Source organism: Salvelinus alpinus, chromosome 14 (genome assembly GCF_045679555.1).
Source record: "Salvelinus alpinus chromosome 14, SLU_Salpinus.1, whole genome shotgun sequence".
Lineage (NCBI taxonomy): Eukaryota > Metazoa > Chordata > Actinopteri > Salmoniformes > Salmonidae > Salvelinus > Salvelinus alpinus.
The window spans coordinates 56,726,814-56,748,275 of record NC_092099.1 but is presented as its reverse complement, the minus strand read 5'-3'; the positions used below and the strand labels follow the sequence as shown (position 1 = coordinate 56,748,275).

Below are 21,462 nucleotides of genomic sequence, written 5' to 3'. Positions count from 1 at the left end.
ATATACTGTGTTGTATACATGATGTATATATATATATACTGTGTTGTACCTGAAGAGGTGTTGTATACATGATGTATATATACTGTGTTGTGTACATGATGTATATATACTGTGTTGTACCTGAAGAGGTGCTGTACACATGATGTATATATACTGTGTTGTATACATGATGTATATATACTGTGTTGTATACATGATGTATATATACTGTGTTGTACCTGAAGAGGTGTTGTATACATGATGTATATATACTGTGTTGTATACATGATGTATATATACTGTGTTGTACCTGAAGAGGTGTTGTGTACATGATGTATATATACTGTGTTGTATACATGATGTATATATACTGTGTTGTATACATGATGTATATATACTGTGTTGTACCTGAAGAGGTGTTGTATACATGATGTATATATACTGTGTTGTATACATGATGTATATATATATATACTGTGTTGTACCTGAAGAGGTGTTGTATACATGATGTATATATACTGTGTTGTATACATGATGAGGTGTTGTATACATGATGTATATATACTGTGTTGTATACATGATGTATATATACTGTGTTGTACCTGAAGAGGTGTTGTGTACATGATGTATATATACTGTGTTGTGTACATGATGTATATATATATATATATATATATATATATATATATATATATATATATACTGTGTTGTATACATGATGTATATATACTGTGTTGTATACATGATGTATATATACTGTGTTGTATACATGATGTATATATACTGTGTTGTGTACATGATGTATATATACTGTGTTGTACCTGAAGAGGTGCTGTACACATGATGCATATATACTGTGTTGTATACATGATGTATATATACTGTGTTGTATACATGATGTATATATACTGTGTTGTACCTGAAGAGGTGTTGTACACATGATGTATATATACTGTGTTGTATACATGATGTATATATACTGTGTTGTACCTGAAGAACGCGACTCATCCACTGGAAGCTGCCCTCCTCTGAAGCATCTGGTCTCTGTTCTGCCACCACTACAATACGCTCATCATGGAGAACCGAGACGGAGAACACTGCTATCCTAGAACACAACAACACAACATTGCTATCCTAGAACACAACAACAACACTGCTATCCTAGAACACAACAACAACACTGCTATCCTAGAACACAACAACACAACATTGCTATCCTAGAACACAACAACACAACACCGCTATCCTAGAACACAACAACAACACCGCTATCCTAGAACAACAACACCGCTATCCTAGAACAACAACACCGCTATCCTAGAACACAACAACAACACCGCTATCCTAGAACACAACAACAACACCGCTATCCTAGAACACAACAACAACACCGCTATCCTAGAACACAACAACAACACCGCTATCCTAGAACAACAACAACAACACCGCTATCCTAGAACAACAACAACAACACCGCTATCCTAGAACAACAACAACAACACCGCTATCCTAGAACAACAACAACAACACTGCTATCCTAGAACAACAACAACAACACTGCTATCCTAGAACAACAACACTGCTATCCTAGAACAACAACACTGCTATCCTAGAACAACAACACTGCTATCCTAGAACAACAACACTGCTATCCTAGAACAACAACACTGCTATCCTAGAACAACAACACTGCTATCCTAGAACAACAACACTGCTATCCTAGAACAACAACACTGCTATCCTAGAACAACAACACTGCTATCCTAGAACAACAACACTGCTATCCTAGAACAACAGCACTGCTATCCAAGAACAACAACACTGCTATCCTAGAACACAACAACAACACTGCTATCCTACAACACAACAACAACACTGCTATCCTACAACACAACAACAACCAACACTGCTATCCTACAACACAACAACAACCAACACTGCTATCCTACAACAACAACACTGCTATCCTAGAACAACAACACTGCTATCCTAGAACAACAACACTGCTATCCTAGAACACAACAACAACACTGCTATCCTAGAACACAACAACAACACTGCTATCCTAGAACAACAACACAACACTGCTATCCTAGAACAACAACACTGCTATCCTAGAACACACCAACAACACTGCTATCCTAGAACACACCAACACTGCTATCCTAGAATACAACAACAACACTGCTATCCTAGAACACAACAACAACACTGCTATCCTAGAACAACAGCACTGCTATCCTAGAACAACAACACTGCTATCCTAGAACACAACAACAACACTGCTATCCTAGAACAACAGCACTGCTATCCTAGAACAACAACACTGCTATCCTAGAACACAACAACAACACTGCTATCCTAAAACACAACAACAACACTGCTATCCTACAACACAACAACAACCAACACTGCTATCCTAGAACACAACAACAACCAACACTGCTATCCTAGAACACAACAACAACACTGCTATCCTAGAACAACAACACTGCTATCCTAGAACAACAACACTGCTATCCTAGAACACAACAACAACACTGCTATCCTAGAACACAACAACAACACTGCTATCCTAGAACAACAACAACACAACACTGCTATCCTAGAACAACAACACTGCTATCCTAGAACACAACAACAACACTGATATCCTACAACACAACACCAACACTGCTATCCTAGAACACAACAACAACACTGCTATCCTACAACACAACAACAACACTGCTATCCTACAACACAACAACACCACTGCTATCCTACAACACAACAACACCACTGCTATCCTACAACACAACAACACCACTGCTATCCTAGAACACAACAACACCACTGCTATCCTAGAACACAACAACACCACTGCTATCCTAGAACACAACAACACCACTGCTATCCTAGAACACAACAACTACACTGCTATCCTAGAACACAACAACAACACTGCTATCCTAGAACAACAACACTGCTATCCTAGAACACAACAACAACACTGCTATCCTACAACACACCAACACTGCTATCCTACAACACAACAACAACACTGCTATCCTACAACACAACAACAACACTGCTATCCTAGAACACAACAACACTGCTATCCTAGAACACAACACAGAACCTCACTCCTCACCTCCCCCTGTAGACAAACTTCATGGGCTCCACTGCCAGCGCCGTGGCAACCACATCATCAGCGTTGTGTCTCCGACCACACACCGTCATCAGCCCGTCCATTCTACCTACGATAAACACCAGGTTGTCCTGGAGACCACACACACAGGGTGGTTAGTCACTGCCCAACACATCTAGTCAAATAAAATAAAATAAAATATGTATTTGTCACATGCTTGGTAAACAACAGGTGTCGACTAACAGTGAAATGGATGGTCAGGTCCAGCAGTATCAGCTGACATCAGCTGTACCTCATTTAGCAGCTACATTTAGCAGACATCATGCTAGCAGATATACTATCGGTAAAACGTTTGGAATCATGTAGTAACCAAAAAACCTAAATAGATTTTATATTTGAGATTCTTCAAAGTAGCCACCCTTCGCCTTGATGACAGCTTTGCTCACTCTTGGCATTCTCTCAACCAGCTTCATGAGCTAGCCACCTGGAATGCATTTCAATTAACAGGTGTGCCTTGTTAAAAGTTAATTTGTGGAATTTATTTCCTTTTTAATACGTTTGAGCCAATCAGTTGTGTTGTGATAAAGTAGGAGTGGTATTCCTGAAGATAGCCTTATTTGGTAAAAGACAAAGTCCATACTATGGCAAGAACAGCTCAAATAAGCAAAGAAACGACAGGCCATCATTACTTTAAGACACGAAAATCAGTCAATACGGAACATTTCAAGTGCAGTCGCAAAAACCAAGCGCTGATTAAACTGGCTCTCATGTGGACCGATACAGGAAAGGAAGACCCAGAGTTACCTCTGCTGCAGAGGATAAGTTCATTAGAGGTACCAGCCTCAGAAATTGCAGCCCAAATAAATACTTCAGAGAGTTCAACAGACAGACACATGTCAACATCAACTGTTCAGAGGAGACTGTGTGAATCAGACCTTCATGGTCGAATTCCTGAAAATAAACCACTATTAAAGGACACCAATAATAAGAGACTTGCTTTGGCCAAGAAACACGAGCAATGGACATTAAACTAGTGGAAATGTGTCCTTCAGTCTGGAGTCCAAGCTGGATATTTTTGGTTCCAACCGCGGTCTTTGTCAGACGCAGAGTAGGTGAACGGATGATGACCGGGCTTCTACACCTGCATTGCTTGCTGTTTGGGGTTTTAGGCTGGGTTTCTGTACAGCACTTTGAGATATCAGCTGATGTAAGGAGGGCTATATAAATACATTTGATTTGATCTCCGCATGTGTGGTTCACCGTGAAGCATGGAGGAGGAGGTGTGATGGTTCTTTGCTGGTGACACTGTCAGTGAGTTATTTAGAATTCAAGGCACACTTAACCAGCATGGCTACCACAGCATTCTGCAGCGATACGCCATCCCATCTGGTTTGGGCTTAGTGGGACTATCATTTGTTTTTCAACAGCAATGACCCAACACACATCCAGGCTATTTTACCAAGAAAGAGAGTGATGGCGTGCTGCATCAGATGATCTGGCCTCCATAATCCCCCAACCTCAACCAAATTGAGATGGTTTGGGATGAGTCGGAACGCAGAATGAAGGAAAAGCAGCCAACAAGTACTCAGCATATGTTAGAACTCATTCAAAACTGTTGGAAAAGCATTCCAGGTGAAGCTGGTTGAGAGAATGCCAAGAGTGTACAAAGCTGTCATCAAGGCAAAGAGTGGCTATTTGAAGAATCTCAAATATAAAATCTATTTAGGTTTGTTTAACACTTTTTTGGTTACTACATGATTCCATATATGTTATAGTTTTGATGACTTCACTATTATTCTACAATGTAGAAAATAGTAAAAATAAAGAAAAACCTTTGAATGAGTAGGTGTTCAAATTTTTTTGACCGATAGTGTACATTTAGCAGACGCATTTAGCAGACATCATGCTAGCAGATACATCATGCTAGCCGATACATCATGCTAGCCGATACATTTAGCAGACATCATGTTAGCAGACATCATGCTAGCAGACACTTCACGCTAGCCGATGCATCACGCTAGCCGATGCATTTAGCAGACATCATGCTAGCAGAAACATTTAGGAGACATCATGCTAGCAGAAACATTTAGCAGACATCCTGCTAGCAGATACATTTAGCAGACATCATGCTAGCAGATACATTTAGCAGACTTTATGCTAGCACACACATCATGCTAGCAGACACATCACGCTAGCCGATGCATCACGCTAGCCGATACATTTAGGAGACATCATGCTAGCAGAAACATTTAGCAGACATCCTGCTAGCAGAAACATTTAGCAGACATCCTGCTAGCAGATACATTTAGCAGACATCATGCTAGCAGATACATTTAGCAGACTTTATGCTAGCACACACATCATGCTAGCAGACACATCACGCTAGCCGATGCATCACGCTAGCCGATACATTTAGGAGACATCATGCTAGCAGAAACATTTAGCAGACATCCTGCTAGCAGAAACATTTAGCAGACATCCTGCTAGCAGATACATTTAGCAGACATCATGCTAGCAGATACATTTAGCAGACTTTATGCTAGCACACACATCATGCTAGCAGATACATTTAGCAGACTTTATGCTAGCACACACATCATGCTAGCAGATACATTTAGCAGACTTTATGCTAGCACACACATCATGCTAGCAGATACATTTAGCAGACATCATGCTAGCAGACACCATGCTAGCAGACACCATGCTAGCAGACACCATGCTATCAGACACATTTAGCAGACACATTTAGCAGACATCATGCTAGCAGACACATTTAGCAGACATCATGCTAGCAGATACATTTAGCAGACATCATGCTAGCAGATACATTTAGCAGACATCATACTAGCAGATACATTTAGCAGACATCATGCTAGCAGATACATTTAGCAGACATCATGCTAGCAGATACATTTAGCAGACATCATGCTAGCAGATACATTTAGCAGACATCATGCTAGCAGATACATTTAGCAGACATCATGCTAGCAGATACATTTAGCAGACATCATGCTAGCAGATACATTTAGCAGACATCATACTAGCAGATACATTTAGCAGACATCATGCTAGCAGACACATTTAGCAGACATCATGCTAGCAGATACATTTAGCAGACATCATGCTAGCAGATACATTTAGCAGACATCATGCTAGCAGATACATTTAGCAGACATACTAGCAGATACATTTAGCAGACATCATGCTAGCAGATACATTTAGCAGACATCATGCTAGCAGATACATTTAGCAGACATCATGCTAGCAGATACATTTAGCAGACATCATGCTAGCAGATACATTTAGCAGACATCATGCTAGCAGATACATTTAGCAGACATCATGCTAGCAGATACATTTAGCAGACATCATGCTAGCAGACACATTTAGCAGACATGCTAGCAGCTGGGAATGTAAGGATCCTAGTAATGGATAACAGTGAACTCACAGGTCCTACAAAGCCCAGTAGTGACGTCCTGGTGAAGGGTCTGCCACTGATGGGACCTCCTGACGCTCTTACTGGGATGGTCTGGAACAGGCAACAGGACTATACACACACCACTAGACACACACACCACATAGCTCCTAATGCTGTTACTGGGATGGTCGGGAACAGGCAACATGACTGTACACACCACTCAGTATTCATTTATGTAGCTATTGCCTTTAATGAACCAGGAAAGTTATTGAGAACACATTCTCTTTTGCAGTAACAATGTGACACCATTATGAGTGTTAAAGTGACAGTACAAACCTGGAATGTGTTCTTGGTCATGCCCGGGAGGCCGTAGTATGCCACGCCAGTGCTCCCAGAACTCACACAGATCTCCCCCACCTCATCTGTCTGGCAGAGATACGGAGTTCCCTCCACACGTACCACACACACCAGCGCTGTGGACACACACACACACACGTCATAACACCACACACACCAGAGCCGTGGACACACACATCACACACACTGACTGGATATCAATAAACAAAGCATTGTAATCAATAGGACAACGTGTTTCTCCTAACCGCCCTCGTTACAGGCTAAGTTATGTAGGTGTTTCCCTCGTTCCAGGCTAAGTTGTGTAGGTGTTTCCCTCGTTCCAGGCTAAGTTGTGTAGGTGTTTCCCTCGTTCCAGGCTAAGTTGTTCGGGTGTTTCCCTCGTTACAGGCTAAGTTGTGTAGGTGTTACAGGTTAAGTTGTTCGGGTGTTTCCCTCGTTCCAGGCTAAGTTGTGTAGGTGTTTCCCTCGTTCCAGACTAAGTTGTGTAGGTGTTTCCCTCGTTCCAGACTAAGTTGTGTAGGTGTTTCCCTCGTTACAGACTAAGTTGTGTAGGTGTTTCCCTCGTTACAGACTAAGTTGTGTAGGTGTTTCCCTCGTTCCAGGCTAAGTTGTGTAGGTGTTTCCCTCGTTACAGGTTAAGTTGTGTAGGTGTTTCCCTCGTTACAGACTAAGTTGTGTAGGTGTTTCCCTCGTTCCAGGCTAAGTTGTTTAGGGTTTTTCCCTCGTTCCAGGCTGTTCATTAGGTTTTCACAATTTGTTGTACTTTTACCCTTTTTTCTCCCCAACTTCGTGATATCCAATTGGTAGTTACAGTCTCGTCCAATCGCTGCAACTCCCCCGCAGATGCTGAGGCTGTTCTTTAGATACTTCCTTTGTTAAAGGCTAATTTCTTTTGGTTTTTCCCTTGTTTTTTTGCAATTCGTTCCAGTCATTGGCAGCAGAGAACTGGAAGGAAAGGCAGCCAAAGGAGGTGTTGGCTTTGGGGATGACCAGTGAAATATACCTGCTGGAGCGCGTGCTACGGGTGGGTGTTGCTATGGTGACCAGTGAGCTGAGATAAGGCGGGACTTTACCTAGCAAAGACTTATAGATGACCTGGAGCCAGTGGGTTTGGTGACGAATATGCAATGAGGGCCAGCCAACGAGAGCATACAGGTCACAGTGGTGGGTAGTATATGGGGCTTTGGTGAGAAAACAGATGTCACTGTGATAGACTGCATCCACTTGGCTGATTAGAGTGTTCGGGGCTATTTCGTAAATTACATCGACAAAGTCAAGGCTCGGTAGGATGGTCAGTTTTACGAGGGTATGATTGGCAGCATGAGTGAAGGAGGCTTTGTGGCGTAACAGAAAGCTATTTCTAGATTTAATTTTGGATTGGAGATGCTTAATGTGAGTCTGGAAGGAGTGTTTACAGTCTAGTTGCTGCAGTGGGTGCTGAGATGTTGACCGGGGTTGGGGTAACCAGGTGGAAAGCATGGGCAGCTGTAGAAAAATGCTTATTGAAATGATTGATTTATCGGTGGTGACAGTGTTTCCTATCCTCAGTGGGCAGCTGGTAGGAGGTGTTCTTATTCTCCATGGACTTTACAGTGTCCCAAAACTTTTTGGAATTAGTGCTACAGGAAGCAAATTTCTGTTTGAAAAAGCTAGCCTTAGCTTTCCTAACTGACTGTGTATATTGGTTCCTGACTTCCCTGAAAAGTTGCATATCGCGGGAGTTATTCGATGCTAATGTAGAACGCCACAGGATGTTATTGTGCTGGTCAAGGGCAGTCAAGTCTGGGGTGAATCAAGGGCTATATTTGTTCTTAGGTCTACATTTTTTGAATGGGGCATGCTTATTTAAGACAGTGAGGAAAGCACTTTTGAAGAGGAACCAGGCATCCTCTACTGACGGGAGGTCAATAGCTTTCCAGGATAGCCGGGCCAGGTCGATTAGAAAGGCCTGCTCGCTGAAGAGTTTTAGGGAGCGATTGACAGTGACGCCCGGGGTGTTAAGCATGTCCCATTTGACCGCAGACCCATTACTCACGCAGGCAATGAGGCAGTGATGGCTGAGATCCTGGTTGAAAACAGCAGAGGTATATTTAGAGGGCAAGTTGGTCAGGATGATATCTACGAGGGTGCCCATGTTTACAGATTTAGGGTTGTACCTGGTAGGTTCCTTAATAATTTGTGTGAGATTGAGGGCATCTAGTTTAGATTGTAGGACGCCCGGGGTGTTAAGCATGTCCCAGTTTAGGTCACCTAACAGTATAAACTCTGTAGATGGGGGGAAATCAAATCACATATGGTGTCCAGGGCACAGCTGGGGGCAGAGGGGGTCTATAACAAGGATTTTGATTTTTAAAAGTAGAAGCTCGAATTGGGCACAGACCTGGATAGTATGATAGAACTCTGCAGGCTAACTCCACCCCCTTTTGCAGTTCTATCTTGTCGGAAAATGTTATAGTTAGGGATGGACATTTCATGATTTTTGGTGGCCTTTCTAAGCCAGGATTCAGACACGGCTAGGACATCCGGGTTGGCGGAGTGTGCTAAAGCAGTGAATAAAACAAACTTAGGGAGGAGGCTTCTGATGTTAACATGCATGAACCCAAGACTTTTACGGTTACAGAAGTCAACAAATGAGAGCGTCTGGAGAATGGGAGTGATGCTGGGGGCTGCAGGGCCTGGATTAACCTCTACATCACCAGATGAACAGAGGAGGAGTAGGATAAGGGTACGGCTAAAGGCTATAAGAACAGGCCATCTAGTGCGTTCGGAACAGAGAGTAAAGGGAGCAGATTTCTGGGTGTGGTAGAATAGATTCAGGGCATAATGTACAGACAAAGGTATGGTAGGATGTGAGTACAGTGGAAGTAAACCTAGGCATTGAGTGATGATGAGAGAGGTTGTCTCTCTAGATGCCAGTTGAGGTCACCTCATGTGTGGGGGGTGGAACAAAAGGGCTAGCTAAGGCAAATTGAGCAGGGCTGGAGGCTCTACAGTGAAATAATACAAAACTCACTAACCAAAACAGCAATAGACAAGGCATATTGACATTAGGGGGAGGCATGTGTTGCCGAGTGATCATAGCGTCCAGTGAGTAGCTAAGTGAGGTGGAGAGACACGGCGATTCAGACAGCTAAAAGGCCTGGTGCTAGCAGGCTATCAGATGGGCCTCAGGACCCATCTGCAATGGAAGAGCCTGTTGAAACCCCCTCGGACGGTTACGTCGGCAGACCAGTCATGGTGGATCGGCTGGGCTCCGTGTCTTTAGGTTTTCCCTAACCTGTTACAGGTTGTTCTTTAGGTTCTCCCCTGTTTCTTTCTCTCGGAGGACCTGAGCCCTAGGACCATGCGTCAGGACTTCCGGGCATGATGACTCCTTGCTGTCCCCAGTGCACCTGGCCGTGCTGCTGTTCCAGTTTCAACTGTTCTGCCTGCGATAATGGAACCCTGACCTGTCCACCGGACGTGCTACCTGTCCCAGACCTGCTGTTTTCAACTCTCTAGAGACAGCAGGAGCGGTAGAGATACTCTTAATGATCGGCTATGAAAAGCCAACTGACATTTACTCCTGAGGTGCTGACTTGTTGAACCCTCGACAACTACTGTGATTATTATTATTTGACCTTGCTGGTCATTTATGAAGATTTGAACATCTTGGCCATGTTCTGTTATAATCTCCACCCGGCACAGCCAGAAGAGGACTGACCTCCCCACATAGCCTGGTTCCTCTCTAGGTTTTTTCCTAGGTTCTGGCCTTTCTAGGGAGTTTTTCCTAGCCACCGTTTTAGGCTGGGTTTCTATACAGCACTTTGAGATATCAGCTGATGTAAGAAGGGCTTTATAAATACATTTGATTTGAACGGGCTTTACCTGCTAAAGGGGCTTTACCTGCTAAACGGGCTTTACCTGCTGAACGGGCTTTACCTGCTAAACGGGCTTTACCTGCTAAACGGGCTTTACCTGCTGAACGGGCTTTACCTGCTGAACGGGCTTTACCTGCTGAACGGGCTTTACCTGCTGAACGGGCTTTACCTGCTGAACGGGCTTTACCTGCTGAACGGGCTTTACCTGCTGAACGGGCTTTACCTGCTGAACGGGCTTTACCTGCTGAACGGGCTTTACCTGCTGAACGGGCTTTACCTGCTGAACGGGCTTTACCTGCTGAACGGGCTTTACCTGCTGAACGGGCTTTACCTGCTAAACGGGCTTTACCTGCTAAACGGGCTTTACCTGCTAAACGGGCTTTACCTGCTAAACGGGCTTTACCTGCTGAACGGGCTTTACCTGCTGAACGGGCTTTACCTGCTGAACGGGCTTTACCTGCTGAACGGGCTTTACCTGCTGAACGGGCTTTACCTGCTGAACGGGCTTTACCTGCTGAACGGGCTTTACCTGCTAAACGGGCTTTAACTGCTGAACGGGCTTTAACTGCTGAACGGGCTTTAACTGCTGAACGGGCTTTAACCTGCTGAACGGGCTTTACCTGCTGAACGGGCTTTAACCTGCTGAACGGGCTTTAACCTGCTAAACGGGCTTTACCTGCTGCACGGGCTTTACCTGCTGAACGGGCTTTACCTGCTGAACGGGCTTTACCTGCTGAACGGGCTTTACCTGCTGAACGGGCTTTACCTGCTGAACGGGCTTTACCTGCTAAACGGGCTTTAACTGCTGAACGGGCTTTAACTGCTGAACGGGCTTTAACTGCTGAACGGGCTTTAACCTGCTGAACGGGCTTTACCTGCTGAACGGGCTTTAACCTGCTGAACGGGCTTTAACCTGCTAAACGGGCTTTACCTGCTGAACGGGCTTTACCTGCTGAACGGGCTTTACCTGCTGAACGGGCTTTACCTGCTGAACGGGCTTTACCTGCTGAACGGGCTTTACCTGCTGAACGGGCTTTACCTGCTAAACGGGCTTTACCTGCTGAACGGGCTTTACCTGCTGAACGGGCTTTACCTGCTGAACGGGCTTTACCTGCTGAACGGGCTTTAACTGCTGAACGGGCTTTAACTGCTGAACGGGCTTTAACTGCTGAACGGGCTTTAACTGCTGAACGGGCTTTACCTGCTGAACGGGCTTTACCTGCTGAACGGGCTTTACCTGCTGAACGGGCTTTACCTGCTAAACGGGCTTTAACCTGCTAAACGGGCTTTACCTGCTGAACGGGCTTTACCTGCTGAACGGGCTTTACCTGCTGAACGGGCTTTACCTGCTGAACGGGCTTTACCTGCTAAACGGGCGTTACCTGCTAAACGGGCGTTACCTGCTAAACGGGCGTTACCTGCTAAACGGGCGTTACCTGCTAAACGGGCTTTACCTGCTAAACGGGCTTTACCTGCTGAACGGGCTTTACCTGCTGAACGGGCTTTACCTGCTGAACGGGCTTTACCTGCTAAACGGGCTTTACCTGCTGAACGGGCTTTACCTGCTGAACGGGCTTTAACCTGCTGAACGGGCTTTACCTGCTGAACGGGCTTTAACCTGCTGAACGGGCTTTACCTGCTGAACGGGCTTTAACCTGCTGAACGGGCTTTACCTGCTAAACGGGCTTTACCTGCTGAACGGGCTTTACCTGCTGAACGGGCTTTAACCTGCTAAACGGGCTTTACCTGCTGAACGGGCTTTACCTGCTGAACGGGCTTTACCTGCTGAACGGGCTTTACCTGCTGAACGGGCTTTACCTGCTGAACGGGCTTTACCTGCTGAACGGGCTTTACCTGCTGAACGGGCTTTACCTGCTGAACGGGCTTTACCTGCTGAACGGGCTTTACCTGCTGAACGGGCTTTACCTGCTGAACGGGCTTTACCTGCTGAACGGGCTTTACCTGCTGAACGGGCTTTACCTGCTAAACGGGCTTTACCTGCTGAACGGGCTTTAACCTGCTAAACGGGCTTTACCTGCTGAACGGGCTTTACCTGCTGAACGGGCTTTACCTGCTAAACGGGCTTTACCTGCTAAACGGGCTTTACCTGCTGAACGGGCTTTAACCTGCTAAACGGGCTTTACCTGCTGAACGGGCTTTACCTGCTGAACGGGCTTTACCTGCTGAACGGGCTTTACCTGCTGAACGGGCTTTACCTGCTAAACGGGCTTTACCTGCTAAACGGGCTTTACCTGCTGAACGGGCTTTACCTGCTGAACGGGCTTTACCTGCTGAACGGGCTTTAACCTGCTAAACGGGCTTTACCTGCTGAACGGGCTTTACCTGCTGAACGGGCTTTACCTGCTGAACGGGCTTTAACCTGCTAAACGGGCTTTACCTGCTGAACGGGCTTTACCTGCTGAACGGGCTTTACCTGCTAAACGGGCTTTACCTGCTAAACGGGCTTTACCTGCTAAACGGGCTTTACCTGCTAAACGGGCTTTACCTGCTAAACGGGCTTTACCTGCTAAACGGGCTTTACCTGCTGAACGGGCTTTAACTGCTGAACGGGCTTTAACTGCTGAATGGGCTTTACCTGCTAAACGGGCTTTAACCTGCTAAACGGGCTTTACCTGCTGAACGGGCTTTACCTGCTGAACGGGCTTTACCTGCTGAACGGGCTTTACCTGCTGAACGGGCTTTACCTGCTGAACGGGCTTTACCTGCTGAACGGGCTTTACCTGCTGAACGGGCTTTACCTGCTGAACGGGCTTTACCTGCTGAACGGGCTTTACCTGCTGAACGGGCTTTACCTGCTGAACGGGCTTTACCTGCTGAACGGGCTTTACCTGCTGAACGGGCTTTACCTGCTGAACGGGCTTTAACCTGCTGAACGGGCTTTAACCTGCTGAACGGGCTTTAACCTGCTGAACGGGCTTTACCTGCTGAACGGGCTTTACCTGCTGAACGGGCTTTACCTGCTGAACGTGCTTTACCTGCTGAACGGGCTTTACCTGCTGAACGGGCTTTACCTGCTGAACGGGCTTTACCTGCTGAACGGGCTTTACCTGCTGAACGGGCTTTACCTGCTAAACGGGCTTTACCTGCTAAACGGGCTTTACCTGCTAAACGGGCTTTACCTGCTGAACGGGCTTTACCTGCTGAACGGGCTTTACCTGCTAAACGGGCTTTACCTGCTGAACGGGCTTTACCTGCTGAACGGGCTTTACCTGCTGAACGGGCTTTAACTGCTGAACGGGCTTTACCTGCTGAACGGGCTTTACCTGCTGAACGGGCTTTACCTGCTGAACGGGCTTTACCTGCTGAACGGGCTTTACCTGCTAAACGGGCTTTACCTGCTAAACGGGCTTTAACCTGCTAAACGGGCTTAACCTGCTAAACGGGCTTTAACCTGCTGAACGGGCTTTACCTGCTGAACGGGCTTTACCTGCTAAACGGGCTTTACCTGCTAAACGGGCTTTAACCTGCTGAACGGGCTTTACCTGCTGAACGGGCTTTACCTGCTGAACGGGCTTTACCTGCTAAAGGGGCTTTACCTGCTAAAGGGGCTTTACCTGCTAAAGGGGCTTTACCTGCTGAACGGGCTTTACCTGCTGAACGGGCTTTACCTGCTGAACGGGCTTTACCTGCTGAACGGGCTTTACCTGCTGAACGGGCTTTACCTGCTGAACGGGCTTTACCTGCTGAACGGGCTTTACCTGCTAAAGGGGCTTTACCTGCTAAAGGGGCTTTACCTGCTAAAGGGGCTTTACCTGCTGAACGGGCTTTACCTGCTGAACGGGCTTTACCTGCTGAACGGGCTTTACCTGCTGAACGGGCTTTACCTGCTGAACGGGCTTTACCTGCTGAACGGGCTTTACCTGCTGAACGGGCTTTACCTGCTGAACGGGCTTTACCTGCTGAACGGGCTTTACCTGCTGAACGGGCTTTACCTGCTAAACGGGCTTTAACTGCTAAACGGGCTTTACCTGCTAAACGGGCTTTACCTGCTAAACGGGCTTTACCTGCTGAACGGGCTTTACCTGCTGAACGGGCTTTACCTGCTAAACAGGCTTTAACCTGCTGAACGGGCTTTAACCTGCTGAACGGGCTTTACCTGCTGAACGGGCTTTACCTGCTAAACGGGCTTTACCTACTGAACGGGCTTTACCTGCTGAACGGGCTTTACCTGCTGAACGGGCTTTACCTGCTGAACGGGCTTTACCTGCTGAACGGGCTTTACCTGCTGAACGGGCTTTACCTGCTGAACGGGCTTTACCTGCTAAACGGGCTTTACCTGCTGAACGGGCTTACTGTAGATTCTATTTTGATTGTTCAGGTTCACCATCAGCAATAGTTTTGGTAGTTTTGCTTGAAACAATCAGTGTATACAGTCATTTCATAGATGAAAGAGGGTAAAGTCGATCCTTTCATAATGATGACAGTAAAGTGCACTGCGTGGCCAAAGCAGGCGGAGAAAAGAAGCTCACTAAAAACGTCCAAACAGACAACATCAACCGAATGAGGTGAGGGGTGAAATCCAAAGTTGTGCTATACACTGAGTGTACAAAACATAAGGAACACCTCCTCTTTCCATGACAGACTGACCAGGTAAAAGCTACTGAATTCTCTCTTATTGATGTCAATCAGTGTTGATGAAGGGGAGGTGACAGGTTAAATAATGATTTTTAAGCCTTGAGACAACTGAGACATGGATTGTGTATGTGTGCCATTCAGAGTTCAATTGGGATCAGATGAAAGATTTAAGTGCCTTTGAACAGGGAATGGTAGTAGGTGCCATGCACACCGGTTTGAGAGTGTCAAGAACTGCAACGCTTCTGGGTTTTTCACGTTCAACAGTTTCCCGTGTGTATCAAGAATGGTCCACCACCGAAAGAACATCCAGCCAACTTGACACAACTGTGGGAAGCATTTTTAGTCAACATTGGCCAGCATCCCTGTGGAACGTTTTCGACACCTTGTAGAGCCCATACCCCGACGAATTGAGTCTGTTCTGAGGGCAAAGGGGGGGGGGGGGGGGGCAACTCAATATAAGGAAGGTGTTCTTAATGTTTTGTACACTCAGTGTATATTCATTGGTTATGTGATCACTAATTTGTAAATTATAAATATTGATACATGACTAGCTCAAACAAGTAATCTGCAAAAATGACAAGTTAATTTGTGATGGTGATTTCAACGTGGGGGGACAAAATAAAACATATGCTACATTGCCTCCCAATCTGATAGTGGGGGGGTAGATGTCTCCATTATGGGTCTAATCTGATAGTGGGGGGGTAGATGTCTCCATTATGGGTCTAATCTGATAGTGGGCTGGTAGATGTCTCCATTATGGGTCTAATCTGATAGTGGGCTGGTAGATGTCTCCATTATGGGTCTAATCTGATAGTGGGCTGGTAGATGTCTCCATTATTTTACATTTTTAGTCATTTAGCAGACGCTCTTATCCAGAGCGACTTACAGTAGAGTGCATACATTTTATAACATTTTTTTTTTTTTTTTACATACTGAGACAAGGATATCCCTACCGGCCAAACCCTCCCTACCGGCCAAACCCTCCCTAACCCGGACGACGCTATGCCATTTGTGCGTCGTCCCACGGATCTCCAGGTTGCGGCCGGCTGCGACAGAGTCTGGGCGCGAACCCAGAGACTCTGGTGGCGCAGCTAGCACTGCAATGCAGTGCCCTAGACCACTGTGCCACCCGGGAGACACATTATGGGTCTAATCTGATAGTGGGCTGGTAGATGTCTCCATTATGGGTCTAATCTGATAGTGGGGGGGTAGATGTCTCCATTATGGGTCTAATCTGATAGTGGGCTGGTAGATGTCTCCATTATGGGTCTAATCTGATAGTGGGCTGGTAGATGTCTCCATTATGGGTCTAATCTGATAGTGGGCTGGTAGATGTCTCCATTATGGGTCTAATCTGATAGTGGGCTGGTAGATGCCTGGTCTCCTTTATGGCTCAGATCAGGTGCCTACATAGTACACACCATAGACATACATCACCCGTCCACATGTCAGCTCAGAGAGGCTCAGCAGCAGCAGATATTCATTTTGAATGGAAAATGAATGTGTTTACGCAACAAATGTTTGTGCATCGAATCGAATCAAACATAATCGCAACGATTTGTTCTGTAATCAAACCAAATCTCACCAAATAATTTCGAACTAAAACGTATCGTTCCTGTACCCTATTGGAGCCCATGTATCTAGATACTTACCAGATCATCCTGAAAGGGAAAATATCCCTAGTAAAAAACCACGGGCCCTTGTTACAGGCTAAGTTCTTTCGTTTTTGTCTGGTCATGATAATTCATTATGGCTTCTGAGGACTTTTCTCTATGAGCAGCCATATAAATATATAAAAACACCGTAGAATGTGTACTAGCTGGACGTACCGCCTGGTATGAGCTGTAGAATGTGTACTAGCTGGACATACCGCCTGGTATGAGCTGTAGAATATGTACTAGCTGGACATACCGCCTGGTATGAGCTGTAGAATGTGTACTAGCTGGGCGCACCGCCTGGTATGAGCTGTAGAATGTGTACTAGCTGGACGTACCGCCTGGTATGAGCTGTAGAATATGTACTAGCTGGACATACCGCCTGGTATGAGCTGTAGAATATGTACTAGCTGGACATACCGCCTGGTATGAGCTGTAGAATATGTACTAGCTGGACATACCGCCTGGTATGAGCTGTAGAATGTGTACTAGCTGGGCGTACCGCCTGGTATGAGCTGTAGAATGTGTTCTAGCTGGACGTACCGCCTGGCATGACCTGGCCCACGTCCTGCACTGTGAGGACAGAGAGCTTCTCCTCGGTGTCTACCCGGATCACACTGTGGCTCAGACCACTCATGGACAGAACCGCCTTCCCTGGTGGAGGGACGCCCGACTCCGGAGGTCTGAGGAACCAACATTTATATACAGTATGGTTACATAGGTAAACTAACAGCACTGCCTTCCCTGGTGGAGGGACACCTGACTCTGGAGGGGAAACAGACACAGATAGTACCTTCAGAAAGTATTCATACCCCTTGACTTACTGCACATTTTGTTGCGTTACAGCCTGAATTCAAAATGGATTAAATTGTTTGTTTTTCTCACCCATCTACATACAATACCCCAGAATGACAAAGTGAAAACATGTTTTCAGAATTTTTTGCAAATTTATTGAAAAGGAATTACAGAAATATCTCACAGTATTTACATTTATATATAGGGAAGAGGGCACGACAAAACCTATTCCCCCTCAAGAGACTGAAAAGATTTGGCATGGGTTGTACAGCTGCACCATCGAGTGCATTCTGACTGGTTGCATCACTGCCTGGTATGGCAAGTGCTCGGCCTCCGACCGTAAGGCACTACATCATCGGGGCCAAGCTTCCTGCCATCCAGGAACTCTATACCAGGCGGTGTCAGAGGAAGGCCCTATAAAATTGTCATAGACTTTTCTCTGCTACCGCACGTCAAGCAGTACCGGAGCACCAAGTCTAGGTCCAAGAGGCTTCTAAACAGCTTCTACCCCCAAGCCATAAGACTCCTGAACATCTAATCAAATGGCTACCCAGACTATTTGCATTGCCCCCCCCGCCCCTGGAATGCTGCTGCTGCTCAGTTATTATCTATGCATAGTCACATAATTTAAGTAATATGTACATGTAGGTAGAGTTATCTCAACACCGTTGCCCCTGCACATTGACTCTGTACCGATACCCCCTGTATATAGCCTCCACATTGACTCTGTACCGTAACACCCTGTATACAGCCTCCACATTGTACCGTAATACCCTGTATATAGCCTCCACATTGACTCTGTACCGTAATACCCTGTATACAGTGAGGGAAAAAAGTATTTGATCCCCTGCTGATTTTGTACGTTTGCCCACTGACAAAGAAATTATCAGTCTATAATTTTAATGGTAGGTTTATTTGAACAGTGAGAGACAGAATAACAACAAAAAATATCCAGAAAAATGCATGTCAAAAATGTTATAAATTGATTTGCATTTTAATGAGGGAAATAAGTATTTGACCCCTTCTCAATCAAAAAGATTTCTGGCTCCCAGGTGTCTTTCATACAGGTAACGAACGGAGATTAGGAGCACACTCTTAAAGGGAGTGCTCCTAATCTCAGTTTCTTACCTGTATAAAAGATACCTGTCCACAGAAGCAATCAATCAGATTCCAAACTCTCCACCATGGCCAAGACCAAAGAGCTCTCCAAGGATGTCAGGGACAAGATTGTAGACCTACACAAGGCTGGAATGGGCTACAAGACCATCGCCAAGCAGCTTGGTGAGAAGGTGACAACAGTTTCTGTGATTATTCGCAAATGGAAGAAACACAAAATAACTGTCAATCTCCCTCAGCCTGGGGCTCCATGCAAGATCTCACCTCGTGGAGTTGCAATGATCATGAGAACGGTGAGGAATCAGCCCAGAACTACACAGGAGGATCTTGTCAATGATCTCAAGGCAGCTGGGACCATAGTCATCAAGAAAACAATTGATAACACACTATGCCGTGAAGGACTGAAATCCTGCAGCGCCCGCAAGGTCCCCCTGCTCAAGAAAGCACATATACATGCCCGTCTGAAGTTTGCCAATGAACATCTGAATGATTCAGAGGACAACTGGGTGAACGTGTTGTGGTCAGATGAGACCAACATGGAGTTCTTTGGCATCAACCCAACTTGCCGTGTTTGGAGGAGGAGGAATGCTGCCTATGACCCCAAGAAACCATCCCCACCGTCAAACATGGAGGTGGAAACATTATGCTTTGGGGGTGTTTTTCTGCTAAAGGGACAGGACAACTTCACCGCATCAAAGGGACGATGGACGGGGCCATGTACCGTCAAATCTTGGGTGAAAACCTCCTTCCCTCAGCCAGGGTATTGAAAATGGGTCGTGGATGGGTATTCCAGCATGACAATGACCCAAAACACACGGCCAAGGCAACAAAGGAGTGGCTCAAGAAGAAGCACATTAAGGTCCTGGAGTGGCCTAGCCAGTCTCCAGACCTTAATCCCATAGAAAATCTGTGGAGGGAGCTGAAGGTTCGAGTTGCCAAACGTCAGCCTCGAAACCTTAATGACTTGAAGAAGATCTGCAAAGAGGAGTGGGACAAAATCCCTCCTGAGATGTGTGCAAACCTGGTGGCCAACTACAAGAAACGTCTGACCTCTGTGATTGCCAACAAGGGTTTTGCCACCAAGTACTAAGTCATGTTTTGCAGAGGGGTCAAATACTTATTTCCCTCATTAAAATGCAAATCAATTCATAACATTTTTGACATGCGTTTTTCTGGATTTTTTTGTTGATATTCTGTCTCTCACTGTTCAAATAAACCTACCATTAAAATTATAGACTGATCATTTCTTTGTCAGTGGGCAAACGTACAAAATCAGCAGGGGATCAAATACTTTTTTCCCTCACTGTATAGCCTCCACATTGACTCTGTACCGGTACCCCCTGTATATAGCCTCCACATTGACTCTGTACCGTAATACCCTGTATATAGCCTCCACATTGACTCTGTACTGGTATCCCCTGTATATAGCCTCCACATTGACTCTGTACCGGTACCCCCTGTATATAGTCTCCACATTGACTCTGTGCCGGTACCCCCTGTATATAGCCTCCACATTGACTCTGTACCGGTACCCCCTGTATATAGCCTCCACATTGACTCTGTACCGGTACACCCTGTATATAGCCTCCACATTGACTCTGCACCGGTACCCCCTGTATATAGCCTCTACATTGACTCTGCACCGGTACCCCCTGTATATAGCCTCTACATTGACTCTGTACCGGTACCTCCTGTATATAGCCTCCACATTGACTCTGTATCGGTAACCCCTGTATACAGTCTCCACATTGACTCTGTACTGGTACACCCTGTATATAGCCCCGCTATTGTTATTTACTACTGCTCTTTAATCATGTTATTCTTATCTCTTACTTTTTGAAGGTATTTTCTTAAAACTGCATTGTTGGTTAAGAGTTGTAAGTAAGCAATTCACCTGTTGTATTCGGTGCATTAAACACATAAAATTTGATTTGATTTAAACCCTGAGTGAATACTTTGAAGAAGCACCTTTGACGGCGATTATAGCTGTGAGTCTTTCTGGGGAGGTCTCTAAGAGCTGTGAGTCTTTCTGGGGAGGTCTCTAAGAGCTGTGAGTCTTTCTGGGGAGGTCTCTAAGAGCTGTGAGTCTTTCTGGGGAGGTCTCTAAGAGCTGTGAGTCTTTCTGGGGAGGTCTCTAAGAGCTGTGAGTCTTTCTGGGGAGGTCTCTAAGAGCATTCCACACCTGGATTTGGCAACATTTTCCCATTATTATTTTCAAAATATTCAAGCTCTGTCAAATTGGTTGTTGATCATTGCTAGACAACCATTTTCAGGTCTTACCATAGATTTTCAAGTAGATTTTAGTCAAAACTAACTCGGCCAGGAACATTCACTGTCTCTTGGTAAGCAACCCCAGTGTAGATTTGGCCTCGTGTTTTAGGTTATTGTCCTGCTGAAAGGTGAACTCATCTCCAGTGGAGATTTGGTCTCGTGTTTTAGGTTATTGTCCTGCTGAAAGGTGAATTCATGTCCCAGTGGAGATTTGGCCTCGTGTTTTAGGTTATTGTCCTGCTGAAAGGTGAATTCATGTCCCAGTGGAGATTTGGCCTCGTGTTT

General features: G+C 45.6%; 1 protein-coding gene across 5 annotated transcripts in view; it reads right to left on the bottom strand.

Moving 5' to 3' along the window:
- dip2a (disco-interacting protein 2 homolog A) overlaps positions 1 to 21,462 on the bottom strand; it is a 275,105-nt gene that overhangs the window by 81,120 nt on the left and 172,523 nt on the right. For all 5 annotated transcript variants that reach the window (XM_071341941.1, XM_071341938.1, XM_071341937.1 and 2 more), the window contains 5 exons: positions 17,539 to 17,678; positions 6,864 to 7,000; positions 6,558 to 6,638; positions 3,113 to 3,240; positions 970 to 1,084 (listed from right to left, as the gene is read on the bottom strand). In XM_071341941.1, coding sequence (XP_071198042.1) covers positions 970 to 1,084; positions 3,113 to 3,240; positions 6,558 to 6,638; positions 6,864 to 7,000; positions 17,539 to 17,678 — 601 coding nt within the window. The remainder of the gene's footprint in view (positions 1 to 969; positions 1,085 to 3,112; positions 3,241 to 6,557; positions 6,639 to 6,863; positions 7,001 to 17,538; positions 17,679 to 21,462) is intronic.